Source organism: Gouania willdenowi, chromosome 15, assembly GCF_900634775.1.
Source record: "Gouania willdenowi chromosome 15, fGouWil2.1, whole genome shotgun sequence".
In the NCBI taxonomy this organism is placed as follows: Eukaryota; Metazoa; Chordata; class Actinopteri; order Blenniiformes; family Gobiesocidae; genus Gouania; species Gouania willdenowi.
Window position 1 is genome coordinate 30,054,508 of NC_041058.1, and position 16,685 is coordinate 30,071,192.

Consider the following 16,685-nt stretch of genomic DNA (forward strand, 5'->3'; position numbering starts at 1 on the left):
GCAGACATACACTGTGCGATTTTTGGCCCATTTTCAGCCGATTTTCGACTCGTGCGACTATTTTGTGGGATCGTGCGAGTCTCTGCTAGATCGTGTGTCGTGCATCGTGTAGTATACATGGGGTCACGAGAAGCGATTAACACCTCACGACCAGCTCCCGATCAGCAATCGTAGGGTCGTAAGGATTTTAAACATGTTTGAAATCCAGTCGCTCCTCGTGAGGGTATCGCACAGTTGAAGCAGTGCCACGGACCGGCTTAACGCTCACACTGCGCGTGCGCAAACACCGTAGGACTGGTGTAAAATTGACGGACTGTACTGCCCACGTCTGTCCAGCCAGCTCCTGGTCCATCACATCGCTGTCTTTTCTTTTTTAAAGCGCTTCAGTGTTCTTCTGCTTCTTCTAATTTTTACGTTGCATTTCCAGAAACAAGACCCTGACATGTCGTGTACAGTCGTACAGTGTGAGCAGTCAGATCGTGTCAGAGTGTCGGTCCGTACAGTGTGAGAACATGCATTGTGAGCTGCGCACATTCGAGCTATGCGTCTGAGTCGCACAGTTTGGGCTGGAGCTGAGTGCAACGATTGAAAAAATTGCACAGTGTATCCCAGCCTTAACTTGAACCAACAACATAAAAAAAACATTGTGCCCTCAATTTGTCACTGCATACTAATTCAAATGAACATATCTTAGAGTATAGGTATACTTTTGCTCTTCTCTCTTTTCAGGAAATTCATTCTTCATGACCATGATAATGTACGTGATACAGGAATTATATAAATCATACAAAAACATTGCCTATGATCCCTGTTAAACGCTTATAGCTTCCAGTTCTGTGTAGACTTCTGTCTTTCTAGTTTGTAGTTTGCATTTCAATGCACTCAAATATGTCAGACTCATTTGAAGCTCATATATTACTTTATGCATTGTTTCACACTTTGAGATATTGAAGCAGCGTTGTTGGTTTGTGCTAATGACACTTCCCAGCATCCCTCAAGTTCAGATTGTACATTAAAGATTTCTTCTTTTACCTCAAAAAGTACTTCCGTACAAGAAAACAAAAGTACAAATAATTCAAATATACACAATACTGCTTGTACCATGCTTGCGTTGTAACCCACATAGTAAATATAGCCATTTAAATGTGTTATAGGTAGCTAAGTGGTGATTAACTTGAAGTCTCTGATCTTTCAGACAGGCTTGTCACAGTAAATGAATTTGGGGAGTCAGGTGCTTGATGCAAGGACCTTCCCTGGGTGGCTTAAACCTTCTAGTTTAATTTATTGTGACCCTTAACTTATACAAGATAAGATTTTGACCAATGCAGTCTTGGAAATATTAAAGGCACTCTTTTTTTTATTCTACCAAATGATAGTACAAATTAAAATCTTAGCACACCCTCATCTTGTTTAAAGTTATTTGAGAAGTTGTTTATCAATACTTTAAGTTTTATATTGAATCAATGAAAGATTTTTGAAACCCTGTGTAAGCATGGCGTCTTTTAGAAAGATCAAGATAAGTGCATTTCCAGGGTTGTAGGGAGAGGGACCATTTGATTCCCATGTCACAAAACCAAACTGTACATGATATGTGTTACAGAATTTATGCAGCATGGATGTATCTTTCTTGTCTTTTCTCTTTTGAAAAAAAAAAAGAAAAAAAAACTGAACAAGGGAAAAACAGCAACACATCTACTCAACAACTAACCAACCAGGGACGAGTTCTTTTCTATTTTTTCTTTTTTGTTTAGCAAAAACATACTATGCATGCTGACTAATTTGTAAAAATGGAAAATAAAAACTCAGCAAAGAAAATTGTACACAACATGTAAATTATTGCACAAGAGAAAGGCTCGAAGTTTTGCGTTAATGCAAGAGTATTGCCCCAATACAGATCATGCATTCAATGAGTAATGGAAACGGGGTGTGCTGGTGCAGAGCACATGGTCTTAAGCTTCCACCGAACTGGCGAAAGTGGAGTGTTGGAATCGGGGCACATCAACAAGGGGCTTGGAATTATCTGGGGACTGATGGCAGACATAGCTGCGAGGAAAAGGTCCCATTGTTCGGCCTTTTACTCTGACTTTATTTCGGTACTCAAAGGACGGTCACTGTGCCATTTTTTCATGTGTTTCTCCAAGGTGCTGTAGACACTGAAGGGCATCTGACAAATTTCACACTTGAACACGTCTTTTCCCACTTGACCGTGGGTCTTCATGTGACGAGTAAGTTTGGAGCTCTGAGCACAGGCATAGTTGCACAGCTCGCACTTATAAGGTCTCTCTCCTGTGTGGCTGCGACGATGCACTGTCAGGTTACTGCAGTTCTTGAAAACTTTCCCACAATACTCACAAGTATCGCTTCTGCGTCCGTCCTTGGAATTAGGCCGCCCTGGCCCCCCGAGGTGTGGTGTGCTGCCCCCACTCCCTGTACCACTTCGGCCTGACAGCCCACCATCTAATTCCCCAGGTGGGGTCGAGAAACGAAGACTACCATTTTCTGAAGAATGCTCAGATGAAGAAGCGAAGGGCGATTGTCTTGAATCTCCAAAGTTCATGAAAGGGTCCTTGAGTTGTCGGGAGGCAGCATAGCCAGCCAGCCATTGAGAGTAGACATTCTCAGTGTTAGGGATTGTGGGAGTAGGGAGGTCATACTCTTTTTCCAGCTTGATTCGTTTTGAGAAAGGACTGAGTGGACTCGGACTACCCAGAAGCAGTTTCTTGGAGAGACCAACAGAGGCAGATTCGTTAGGGGATGCTCCTCGCCCATTCACCATTGAGCCAGACCCCTCTTCCACACGATCTGACTCCAAAACAGAGTCTCCATCACATATTTCCCGATTGTGGTGATGGTCTCGGTTGAGATGGTGGTGAAGGTGGTTTTCCTGGGCCATGGCATTTCGTTTGTGTGCGTTAAGTGCCTCACTGAAGTGTTGCATACTCGCAGCAAGACCCATTCCTTGCATCACTTCAGGCAGTGAGCGAGGGATGGACCCCTCATTAGCCATGCCTCCAAGTCGACTTCCAATTCCTCCGTTATTTTCATGTTGACGTGGTGCCTCAAGGTTTATGCCAAAGTGATAGCTGTTGTTTCTTCTGGCTGCCCTTTCTCCATTCTGTTCTTCTTCCTCCTCTCCTTCCTCCTCCTCCTCCTCTTCTTCCTCCTCTTCCTCCTCCTCCTCTTCCTCCTCTTCTTCTTCTTCCTCTTCCTCCTCACCATTTTCACGAAGCATTCGGTTATTTTCACTTTTCAGCTTGGCAACTACTGACTTGAGAGCATTGCTGGCACTGCCCATGTGTTCACTTGTGCCAGGCTCTGGAGATGAGGCTGTTGACAGTCCATCTTCTGACTTGCCGGTGTTTGGTGAAGAAGATTTGTGCATATGTGTCTTCATGTGGCGTTTTAGTTTGCTTGCTTGTGTACAAGCATGATCGCATAAGTGACATTTGTAGGGTTTCTCTCCTGTGTGACTACGTCTATGCACTATTAAATTACTCTGGAATTTGAAGGCCTTGCCACAAAACTCACAACACTTTGACTTCATCTGGTTGGAGGAGGTGGAGGAATTTTGCCCAGTTGGAGGTAGAGGGGTAGTAGGAGTGGTGCGGGAGCCAACAGGTGACTGCACGGAACCTGGGAGTGGCGGGGGAGTGGCAAGATATGGAGGTTTGCTGCCACCTAAGCCTCCTGCGCCTCCTCCTCCTCCTGCTTGGAATGGCTGGAGTAAGCGCTGCATGGGGCTGGGCCGGCTGGGGGATAGTGGGGGAGTGGACCCTGAGGTGTTGCCCGCAAGTTCCCGTAACCGCCTTGAAAAATCCATTGTTGGAGGGGGGTCGAGAGGCAGGGGAGGATTGAGGCGCAGCACCCTATCAAAGGCACTCGGATGGTGGGCTGCCAACGCCAGTTCCTCTGGGCTCAAGTGTTGGGGGTCCATGTGGTTCCTGGGAGGGGGACTAAACAGGGGTGGGGTTGGAGGGAAACGTTGATGATGGCCTCCAACAGCAGTGGCACTTGAACCAATGACCCCTCCTGTTCCAACACTGTCCCTTCCACCTGAGCCCGAGCCTGGAATGCGTAGGAGATTGAAGGGGCTGGCATCAGGTGGCAGATGGAGACCATGAAGGGGAGGCTGAGAGGGAAGATCTGCGCCACCACCCAGTGAAGAAGGCCCACCCATGCGTGGAGTGAGAGGACTGCCGTGTTCACTTTCCAAATAGATCCGGAAGCCATGAGTCGTCTGAGCATGCTGTAGCAGGAACCAAGCGCTGCCATAGGACTGCTTACAGGTAGTGCAGGTGTAGGTGGTGGGTTCCTCTTTACCTGCCCAAACAAAAATGAAAAAAATATTATGGTCAGGTGGAATAAATTTGAATACATAATTGTCATATTTGGTAGAATTGAAACGAACCGTGGTGGTAAACTTCATGTTAGTTCATGTTAGTTTTGCTAAGAGTGATAAAATAATGTTTTTTTTTTTATATTGTCTCTCCATGTTTGACACAACTTAATTAAAAAGTCATGCAAAGCTAATTGTAATATTAGCAGTTAAAATATGCTAGCATGCTGATTAAAAATATTAACAAGTGTGTACACAAGCAGTACTCTAAACAGAGAGAAATGTGTATTGAAAACAAAAAGTTGAGTCTTTAATTCTGAAGGACTGTTATAGCTTTTAAAAGTGGTCGGCACATGGTGTTGCAGGGGTTGTAAATACAACGGGGGCTCTTATTGAGGTCGTGCCCCACATGAGCAGCATGTGAATAGCGCATGTGTGTATCTCTTTTTCCTCCAGACTGCTCTGGGACATAATTTCTCCCTTTAGACTTGACTGTGAGTCCCCCATTGTCAGCAGGAGAACAAAGAAACACAGCAATCCCCGTGGAATATATCGCTTCCCACTGATCCACCAAAAACAGAAGCTCGCTGACAAATACACCACACACATTTACTCACACTCACGCAGCAGAACAAACGATCGTGAGGAATCCCTAAATCTAAGAATTCCTGTTCTCTCATATCTTGTGAAAAAAAAACATTGAAATATTTCAATAAATATCGTGACACCTTTGCAGTTGAGGAAAGGAAAAACCAAAAGAGGACACGATTTGTTTTCCAACCAGGGAGAAAAATGACTCCTTCAGTTTGCCTTCACTCAAGCATATAGAGTCACTATAAAAACAGCAGCCAGAGGAACATTTGAAACAATAATTGCCTTTGAATGGCCTCAGCAAAGATGACTCGTGGTGGGACCCACCATGCATGTGTAATCTCATTAGGGAACCAAATGGACGGCCATCAGCTCGTTTACCAGATCAGATGACAAACAAACCCCTGTCGCCACCAGTTAAAGCTTTCCACTGTTTGACATGTGCTCCCACGGTGCTTTGATTCAAGATGCTGAGGTGCTCCATCAGCCACCAACACATACAATCCAACAATTAAACTTAGTAAGAATTCCCAAATAAGTTATACAATACCGAGATAAAAATATATTATAAAAATAAATCAAAGTTTGAGACAATTCAAATAATATTCTGTCCCAAGTCAAGAATTCAAGGCCATCTCCTATAATTACTTATCATGCATTAAATGTTAAATAATCACCCTGTTATCAACTGTCTTCTATAATATATATATATATATATATATATATATATATATATATATATATATATAGGGTCGCAAGTTCCCAGAGCTTTTCACGCATAGATCAGCCTTTGTTTTTGTCAAATTCCATTAATTGTTGACAAAAGTATTTATATAAAACACAAATATCAAACCAATGTTTGTGTTTTTGGTGTGTGTGTGTGTGTGTGTGTTTTTTTGTTTTTTTACAAGCTTTTATCAGCATTCTATGATGAAAGTGGCATTAACCCAAAACCACTCAGTGATATTTATGCTAACACAAATGGGTGCCATTTTAAGGGTCGTAAGTAAAATTGATGCTAATCATTTGCAAATATTTATTTCGGGAGGGGGTTAAAAGCTTTTCTGCTGTTTCGTGTCGCCAACAATGAATTATACAACATCCTAATAATATGTAAACAGGCTAGGTGGGTTGTAAAAAATACATGGAGAACAATGAAGTATCACCTACTAATTACTGTCAGCATCAAAGTGACAGATTAGCAATACTAATGGAATGCTTGGGTCTTGGATTGAGCTTTTTATTCGTCCAATTTAAGAGCAATTTAAGCTCTAAAAGCTTAAAGGACAGAAACGGAGATTAAAACAGAGGAAATGTGCGCTGGTCGGTGTTTGCTTTAATAATCCAGTGAAATCAAAACCTCAACACACTCTTCAATAAATAAAGTAATGAATTTAGTGTGAAAGAAGTATCTGTGATTTGTAATGAAGAATACAATTATCTTGCAATCAAATGTCCTCTCTTTTCCTCTGGCCTTCATTTTCATTCACAAACACACTTATCTCATCTGACCAGTGGCTTGGAAAGGCATTCAAATTATGGTTCATTAAAATCGGTCCAAATTACCCCTAATTGTGAACACCTGCAGAACGTTCAACCTGAGAATATAATTTGCATTATTAGAGCCCTTTTATAATATTTTTCCCTTCTTTTCCTTCTGTAGTTAATCCCCTCCGATCCCTAAACCCTAACAGCAATTTTCCCACCTTGGTTAAGTCAGGAGATGCAGCAGGAACCTAAAAGTAGAGCCATTTACCAGCAGTCTTTTATTAATCCAATATGACTTGCACAGCAGTAATTTTCTTACTTATCATTGTGTTCACTTCTTCACAAATGAAGCCGTAACACTGTAATCCAATATATATTTCATGTAGGAATATTTCAGTATGTGAAACTGCAGTCTCAAGCTCTCAAATGAAATGGACCTAAAACGATAATGAACTTTGAGTTTGTGGAAAAGCTGCAGTGATGAGTAACAAATTCAGTTTTGGTAAGAGGTCGCACGAGGCTGAATAAATACAGTTTAGTTGAACATATAAATAGCTCAACAGTACATTATTGAAAACCAAATAACTTTGTAGATATCAATAAGCTTCTCTGTGCAAAAGATTTACACCAAATATGAACGCAAACAAACAATCAGCCGTGTAATTCTGATGCTGATAATTTCCTTTTCAACTCACAGCTCTGACTTGTCCATGCGCTGATTGAAACTGTAAGGTTAATGGATTTTAGAGAATGCGACTACTCCGCTCTTTCTCTCTGTAATATACTCCCATCAGCCACTTCATTAGGCAAACTCACTACCACGCCAAGGTAGAAAAATGAAGTGAGAAAGCACAATGGAGACGTGAAGATGAAGACGAATGGAGTCAGGAAAAGAAAAGAGAAATCGTAGTTTGAATTTGGACGGAGGTGACGGACGTCTGTCTGAAGTGCAAAAAATATTTGAAACATGTAAACAATACATTTACTTTTAAAAAGATACTATTACTACTAATAATAATAACAGTAATAATAAACTCATTTTAGAATCCCAAATATAAAGTATTCTTTATTAAATTAGATAAAATTATATTGATCCATTTGAAAGTTTCCCACAGGGAAATGAAAATTCCAACAGCAATCCAGTACTTAGTAAAATAGCAATAGAAACATGCAGAGTTAAGAATAAAATATAAAATGAATTAGCTAAATATTAAAATATAACCTGCTGGAGAAATTTGAACAGTGTAAAATCTAAATCTTTCCTCACTGGTGGCGTAAATAGTTTGAATTTATCCTAAAGAAACATTGAAAAATACTCATAAATGATCTCTGAGGTAACATAAAATATGGCAGGTTAACGTACATGTTCAAGATTAAACCAGAGTGGTGACAGAATAGCAAATCTTTAAAGACACATGACATCTTATCTCTGAAAAGAAGCCACTAGGTTTGAAAGATGATCTTAAAATTATTTTTTTAAATAATCTGGCGCAGAATGCCAGCCGACATGACTGTCTGTTCCTCTGACTGTCATTCTGTCCTGGAAATGAACTGGACTGCCACCATCACAGCTCCCTTCAGCCAGCTGGTGAGTAAAAAACCATGCCAAGTGTTGGTGAGCGGTTATTAAAGAAGAACGGCGGTCTCTTGCTCTATATCTATAATTTGGTTTGCTCCCCCACCTGTTTGCATGGTTCCTTTACTCTGCCCTTCACCCTCCCATCTTTCCTTAGAGGACTCTCTCCTTTCAAGCCCTCTCCTCCCTATACCATCCTTCCCCCTCTATTCTTTCGCCTTGTCTTGTCACCCACAGGTAGTTATTTGGGGGTGTCCTTGGCTGGGTCCACCTCTGGGTGAGATGATAGTAATTGAGGTAATGGAACATTGCTAAAACAGGATTAGGTAGGCATCCTGGGAGTGAGGGACAACGTCCCTTAATACAATTTGGGATTTATATCAGAGCCTCAGGCTTTCAGGATCTGCTGCTCATATTTACATCAGAGCATTACTTCTCACACACCATCAGCCCCTGCTCGCTCTTAAAGGGAGATTAACACTATAGTTCCTGTTCGTACCTTCATAGGAGAGGAGCATTGCTCATCTTATTGTAGCATTGTTGTGATTTATAAAAGCATTACAAATATGGGGTTTTCAAATGTTAAAATGATAATCATAATGATGATGGAAATGATCTTGATTGGACAATGAACTGAAAATACAGTTTTTACAGTCTTGGTCCCACACCAGGTGGGAGAGGGCCGCAAATGAAAAAAAATTGTAGAAATTAATCTTTTCAAGAGGCAATAAATGCTGTTTCTTTAAACTTATTTATGAAATTATATTATTTAAAATGTGTGTTAACACTCATTTATCTCATTATTATGTTTTATAGTTGTTTTTTTTAATAGTATTTAAACCAAAAGGGGTTCTTGGATTCAGAAATTAGATAAACAATTTTGAGAACCACTGCCATAGACAATGTTCTGTGATAGGCCACAATTAAAAAAGAACTCAAGACATTCAACATAAAAGTATTGCTTTGTAAAAAGAATCTGAGATTGAAAGAAAAACTGTAAAAGTCTTCAGAAAAGGTAAATCATCACAGCAGAGGATAAACTTGATATTGTTTGATGTGGTCACATGTCCCTAAAATCTAATTCTGTTTATGTAAAACTCAGATCAAAATGTACTTTATAATAGCTAAGCTATAATGAAATCAAGAACTTTTTTAAACATTCTTCTGATATCCTCAATTTCCTTTAATTGCAGTTCTGGCATTGAAAGCTGTCACATGAACACTCTGAGATACCTCCTGAGGCAGCGTCCTGTCAGACCTTCGGAAAGGAAAATCTGCACAATCCTCTCCCCAATTATTTTTCTCTCCATGCTAAAGCTTTCTTACTAACTGGACAGCGAAGCATCTGAATGCAAACAGTGGCAGCTGGTGTCCTGTCTGCTCGCTGAGGGGAGCGGCACAGTCACATAACAACATGACGGAAAGTGCTCGAAAATGACAGCGCTCCACTTGGAGGAAAATCAGCCGCTATCACTGACTGCAAGTGGCCTCCAGATCAAAGCAGCTTCTTTGAATACTGCACTGGAAGACAAGGATCCCAGTCCTGATGCAAAGAATAGTCGTGTTATCTCTGAGCGCCTATGGACTACTTTATTGGCCTTGTAATATTGAAATATCAAGTCCTCTCCATAGTCTCATCGTTTTTAGTCATGATGGAATGTGAGCTGGATGCCTCTTTCAAAAGAAAAGTCCATATCTTGCATTCCATGAATGTTTGCTGGCCTTAGAAACCTTTGACTTCAACTATGTTATTGAACTAGCAACAGCTGTGCAAACACAAAGGTAACCAGAAAGTTCTGCACAGTAGTACTTCGACCTTCTTCGGGTGTTAAAGGAAACCATATGTCAGTTCTGATACGTGAAACCAAGGACAACTTTGACAACGTGTTCTGTATTCTTTCATGTTTGATTAAAATTCCTTAAAGGTTTCACCACTGTGGTTCCCCATGCATGACTGAAGGTTTGGGAACAAATAGGAGACAAAAGAATATAGCAAGGCTAGCATTTCTCTTAAAAAGTGGTGATAGGAACATTCTTTTCCCTAACCTGCTCACATTTATCTACTGTATGTGTTACCATGATGACATTTATTTTTAGTTTTTTGTGCAAAAACTTGCTTTTTACCTATTACTATTTCAATTAGAGCTTGATTTGATGAGTTTCAGCCAACATTTTTTTTTTTCTACAGTCAATTGTTATCTAGCCAGATCTTTGTATTTGACAAAATAGTTTAAGTTTTAATCATAACTTAAATTAGTTTGATCTCAAGTAGCATGGTGGATAGCATACATGCTACACAGAGTAAGGGCATATCATTCTATGCAGTTTGCATGTTCTCCCTCAGGTTTTTCTCAAATACCCCAAAAACATGTTCAGTAAAATTTTACCAGGTTTAAGAGGAATTGCAAAGCAAGATGGCTAAGGCTTTGATATAGAGTTAGTAAGCATATGTAAATTGGTGTGTGATGGATGGAACATATGAAGGGATCAAAAAGCAGCAGAAATTACTCCTGAATCTTTATTGAATAATATTTTTCAAAAGATCATCCAAAAAGGGCAAAATTATTTTGCAGTATAACTAAATCCTACTTTTGAATATTAAAATGTGTGAATTCTGAAAATATGAGAAGGATAACCTTGAATGAAATGTATCAAATGTATCATTAAAATGTATCTTTTCATTTATGAAAACATGCAACCTGATACAGCTTTTAAATAGTAAATTATTAGGAGTCTAGAACCAGGGATGAAAAATGTACGGTGTTACAAACAGTGAGCTACATCTTTCCCTGGTTGATTTAAAAACACACTGACAGTGGCTGAATAAATGCATCTTATGATAGGATTTACAAAGTCAGAAAGAGAATTAAAAAAAACCTTGAATATCAAAAGATTATTTTTTTTTGAAGTAGTCCAATCTGGAGTGATTAAACCATGTTTCACACATTTATTCTGTATAAATATCAGAAATATTGCCACTGAAAAACACTCTAAAGACTCTCTAGACCATAAATATCTGGAATATGTTCTGAATAAAAAAGGCTGAAGACTGACAACAATGGAGTATTGAACATTTCTGAGTGCATGCTGTGTGTGTGCGTGTGTATGCGTGTGTGTGTGTGTGTGTGTGCGTGCGTGCGTCCGCGCGTTTACATTTGCACACAGTATATCAATACCTTGTGTCTCTGTTTAAAGCCCCTGGTGTGCTGCAGACAGCTATCTGTGATGCCCACACCAAACTGCTATGTGTGCATGTGTGTGTGTGTGTTATGGCTACAGTGCGACTAAGTCCCTTCTTCTTGCTCTTTATCGCACACACACACACACACACACACACACACACACACACACACATACACACACCCTTTCTATTGCACTCATGTAGTAATGTATCTCGTAAAGTCTGTTCTAAAGACACATCCAGGGCATTTAAACTGTGTTTATAAATGTAATTAAACGGACCGGCCTTTGTCCAAGCATCCAAGCACACTGTAGAAATGATCCTGAGAGAGTGTGTGTATGTGTGTGTGTGTGCGTGCCCATTTAGCAGACCAGTACACGTGGTGGCAGAGACAGCCTCCATTAAACCCTAAACCGCCGCGCTGAAATTACAGAGCATCCAAATTACTGCAGTTTGTGTGAGAAACTGGGATTGGAAAGACACACACACACACACACACACACCCACACACACACACACTTGTGACTCAGCATGTGGACAACTCCACCTCAACGTGCTCAAGCAGAACTTCTAATTACTTGCAGATTGCTGACCTTCATCACATTTCATGGGTCAATCTTTTGGTTGATTCTAAAGTGACTTTTCCCAAAAGAGTCAAACTTTGTCTGTTTTCAACTTTGACAATATTTATCTTAATTTCTATCATTATTAAAAAAAATATTGGGGAAAAAAACAGAATTACCTTACATAATTAAATGTGAACTCCATCATAAAAGACTCTGCAAAGAGGCTCAGTTCAACTCTATGTCGGATATCTAACAGAATGATGGGTCAGTGCAGTGGTGGCGTAACGGTTCAGGAAGTGAGGTTGTAATCGGAGGGTCACCAGTTTGAATCCAACCTGGTCCATCACTGTGGGATGTTGAGCAAGTCCCTGAACCCTAACTGCTAAGTCACTTTGGATAAAAGCATCTGCTAAATGAAATACTAGTCTGTTATCCGTTAAAAGTAGATTGTAACTGCAATAGTAAGTTAAAAGAACAGAAAACTCATCAGTAAAAACAAAGCGAACCACCTAAGAGAAAAAAAACAGAAGATGGAAAAAATACAGGATGGATGGAGCATGAAATTAGTCATTTCAAAAGAGTGGCAAATAGACAAAAGGCTGGAAAGAATCTGCTGTGATAGATAATTGTCTTGAAATACAAAGTGTTGCTTTCTAATATAAGTTGGTCTTTAGTGTTTGATTGTGGTCTGAAAGCTGCACGTCTCCTGAGCAGCGGCTAAGCATTTGAACTGGATTTGTCAGCCAAGCCTCTCTGCAAGGTGTTCAACTCTGCGACCCGTATGTTCTCTCTGAATGTCGGGCTAATTTTGGATCTGGTCCAGGTGGCACTTAACAAAGCTTTAAAGGTGAATCATCACTATCACAGGTTAACTCTGGTGAGCTCCAGCCGAAAATCCCCACTTAGGCATCCAGGGATGACGACAATAGCCCAAATACTATTGTGTCAACTCTGCTGAAGCACAAGGGACTCAGATCACCTAAAACCTTCAACCCATAAATTACTTTTTGAGTAATAAGGAATCATTTTTAATCAAGGGTTTGGTAAGTTATTCATTGATGGCACACATCACATGTTGGTGCTAATATACAGCAACATACATTCCATTGTGGGAGATAAATTAGTAGTGCAGCAGATTAGTTACACAATCATTCAGTTTTGTATAAAAGCATGACATTTGGCACAGATACTCTCTAAGGGCCACTATTTTGGAAAAAGGCATTGGCCTCTCAAAAATTCAATATGGCGGCCATTTTTCAAGATGGCATCTTCTCTGATGTTTTATAAGGTGATGATGTTCTCCTACACCTAAGCCCACTTTTTCAAACAGGCACACGTTTGGGTGATTTTCAACCGGCAATAGTGAAACAGTTATTGCTACACTGCATTGACTGACTGCATCTAAAAAAAAGTAGGTAAAAGGGGTCCCGAAATGTCCATGATATCTTCATTTAATCCAGGAGTTGTAAATAAATATCAGAAAGTGATGATCTCCAAGGAAACACCTATGGCGATAAAAATAAAGCGCAAAATTTTAAATTTAAAAAAGAGATATAGATGTGTGTTATATACTGTAGCTATGTATATGTTTATGTTATATTTGTTTGCCTGTGTGTGTCAAGCTATGCTTATGTATGTGTATTGCTGTGTCTGCTGTATTTGATTGTATGATGTATGTGGATCTACATACTGTAAACACTTACATGTAGATCTATACATGTATATATTTACCCTGAGATGTGGGGTAGTGAAAGATTTTGGGTTGTGAGCAAAATTGTCTTTTTGTCAGTCTTGGTTGTTTTATGTTTTGTAATTTGCTGTATGTTAAATGTTATATGTTCTTGCTCCGCCTCTGAAGAGGCTTTCCATAAATACATTTCAAATTTAAAAAAATTCTTGCAGTCCTATTTTTTCAGTAATTTTAGAGTCCACCCAGGGTAGTTTTTTCATTTTGTTAAGCATGGCATAGATGAAAATAAAACAACACAACTCTAATGTGTCATGTATTGTCATATGTTGATGATACATGCTTTTTATTGGGTATATCAGGTGTTACTAATTTTAGCGATTGTGTTCTAAAGTTAAACCCACAACTTTCACACTATAAGACAATTAAAGGTGTCCATGACTACTTTGCCTTTGGTTTGTCAGGTTTCTTTTAAAGGTTTTTCTTTTTTGGTTCATCATCTTGTGTTGCTACTCCTCACACATCGACAGTGTTGTTGTGCTTTAGATCTTTGTCAGTAAAGTTTTTCATAACTGCCACAATATTTGCAGTAATACTTGAAAATAAAATGTATTTTCACTCTAAATGGTGTCAAAGTAATTAGAAATGATTCATTTTCATAATTTTTTAAGAAAAGTCTGTTCGCTTGCTAACTGCTACATCAGCTTTTATATTTGTTCAGTTGCAAGAAGAAGAAATGTCATTGGATTGTTTTTGATTCGATGATTTGGCTTCAATCAAATATATTTACAAAACATATAGACACAAATTATAAAAAAAAAATCATCCCACGAGGTATCAGGATACACATTTACATTCACAGACTCACTCACACAAAATGCAGAAATGAGCAAAAAAAGAAGCTTTTTTTGTGGTGTCCACACACACACACACACACACACACACAGACACACACAGAGAGAAATGACTGAATTGTCTCGCTTGGCAGCTGTTGTAGGTCCCTGCAGAGCACTCAATAGCAGACTAGCTATGTGTGTATTCAAGCGCGTGTGTGTGTACGTGTATGTGTACGTGTAAGTGTGCGCGCGTGTGTGTGTGCGTGTGTGTGTGTGCGTGTATGTGAGTACAAGCCTCTGGCCAGCTGAGGTGTTTGCTCGGCTCAGAGTGATCTCCCACTGTGGTCACTGCTAGGCTTACACACTCAAACAGTCTCATGCACACACACACGCACACACACACGAACACACACACACACACACACACACACACGTCCACACACCAAGTGCAGCACTTTGCTTCCCACTTCATCTAATCCTCCCTCTGCCCAGTTGGTTTCATCCTTCCATCTGTCCATCAGCATCAGATACAGGTGGCTGTCCTCTCTTCTTTCTTTCTATTCCTTCTCTTTCTTTCCTTCATCCTTCTTCTTTTTCACTGTGTCTTTTTAAAACAAGCCAACATAAATAAAAGGTAGTGGGACGTAGCGCAGTAAAAACTATTCAGTGAAGAGCTCAAGACGAAGAAGAGCAAGATGACAACCAAACACACCACAAAAAACGTTCACCGCCCACACACATGCACACACGTGCACGCACACACACACGCACACACGCACGCACACACACACACGCACATTTACTGCAACATGTGGACAAGCTGCAACTCGAGTGAGGAAGACTCCTCTCTGCTAAAAAAACCTTTATTTTTTCCTCTTCATCCTCTGTTCATCCATCCCTTTCTTTCTTTTCATCCCTCCATCCTCCTCCTCCCAGGTCAGAGGCACTCAGCGCCTTCTCTTTAATTGTATTCATCCAACGAGGCCAATCGATATAGGACATATTTAATACAAATTTATGACTATTAGCCATCAGCGATAAAAAGCCCCTCTTTTTTTCCTAGATAGCCTTTACTTGTGGTGAAAGATAGAATGAGGGGAGGAGGAGGCGGAAGGAGAGGAAATACAAACCATCCTGCTTTTATCACAAACAGCCTCCCACAGTCTCACTGTCCGACCTTGGAGAGATACGGCTTAAGCTGCAACCAGAAACACTGATTTTTTTTGGTTTTTTTCTCTCTTTGCTTTTCTTTCCTTTCCAGACAAACCTTTAAGTTCAAGTGAGTCTCTGGTGTATTTGGCCATAAGTGGGTTTTGTTTTGGGTTTTTTGTTTTTTTTTTTTTCTTTTTAAATTTTTTTTAGAATAGACTTCACAAGAATATATTTTGAGAATGGACTCAGCTGCTTATTTTCAATCCCAAGCATCCAAACTACAAATATGTTTTTACAAAGATGGTTATTGGAAGCAATAGAATATTATTTGTATGTTATACAATGTGTATATTTAAGCCTTTTACAATGAAGAACACCGAACAGTATTTATCAGACATTTACAGTATTTATGAAATGTTCCTGATATTTGCTTACTATATAGTGTACAAAGGTTGTTGGACAAAAATAAAGAATTGAGACAAACTCAGCACTCCTTCAGCAGCTCGTCAGCTAAAGAAATAGTGCTTGTTTCATTAGAGCTGCAGTCCTGACAACCTGAGAGCTCTATCGATCCTGACAGAGGTTTTTCTACTGCTGACAGATAGAGTGACAACAAAAACCAAAAATCCTAATCCACATCTGCTGCCTTCAGGTGTCAAATCTACAAAAAGCTTTCTTTGTAGAAAAATTACAGATATTTACTACATTAAACATCCTCCACTCAGTCTAGCTCGTATACACTTAGTAATAAATGGTCCATAAATGACTTTAAACATGCCATTAGACGAGTGTCCATCCAAACACAACTGCCATATCGACCGTGAGAGTTTATGAGGCTGTTGTCAGCAGTGATACAGTCATATAACGTTACAATGTTAAACATTACAATAAAGTTGACCTGAGTGGTTTCAAAATGTTGCACTGCATTAGGTAAACACATATGGGGAGACTTTTTTCTAACCCTTCATGTCTTGACACTGGACTACATGTTTTGCTTGGCCTTTTATTTCTTTATTATTATTATTATTATTATTATTATTATTATTATTATTATTATTATTATTATTATTATTATTATTATTATTATTATTATTATTATTGATATATTTACATATATATATATATAATATATATTTACATTTCTACTAATATCAGTAATACTGTACATTTTTTTATATTTATGAATTATTCAAAACAAAATCAGAAGTGCTTTATTTATCGAAGGGGGAAATTACTTGCGTTACAGACGCAAGTAATATTACAAATAAAATA

At 39.3% G+C, this 16,685-nt stretch overlaps 1 protein-coding gene across 1 annotated transcript in view; it reads right to left on the bottom strand.

Moving 5' to 3' along the window:
* Positions 1–332: 332 nt before the first annotated feature.
* Positions 333–16,685, bottom strand: part of bcl11aa (BCL11 transcription factor A a) — a 56,074-nt gene continuing 39,721 nt past the window's right edge. Inside the window, exon 3 of the mRNA XM_028469212.1 lies at positions 333–4,320. Coding sequence (XP_028325013.1) covers positions 2,075–4,320 — 2,246 coding nt within the window. The 3' untranslated portion in view covers positions 333–2,074. The remainder of the gene's footprint in view (positions 4,321–16,685) is intronic.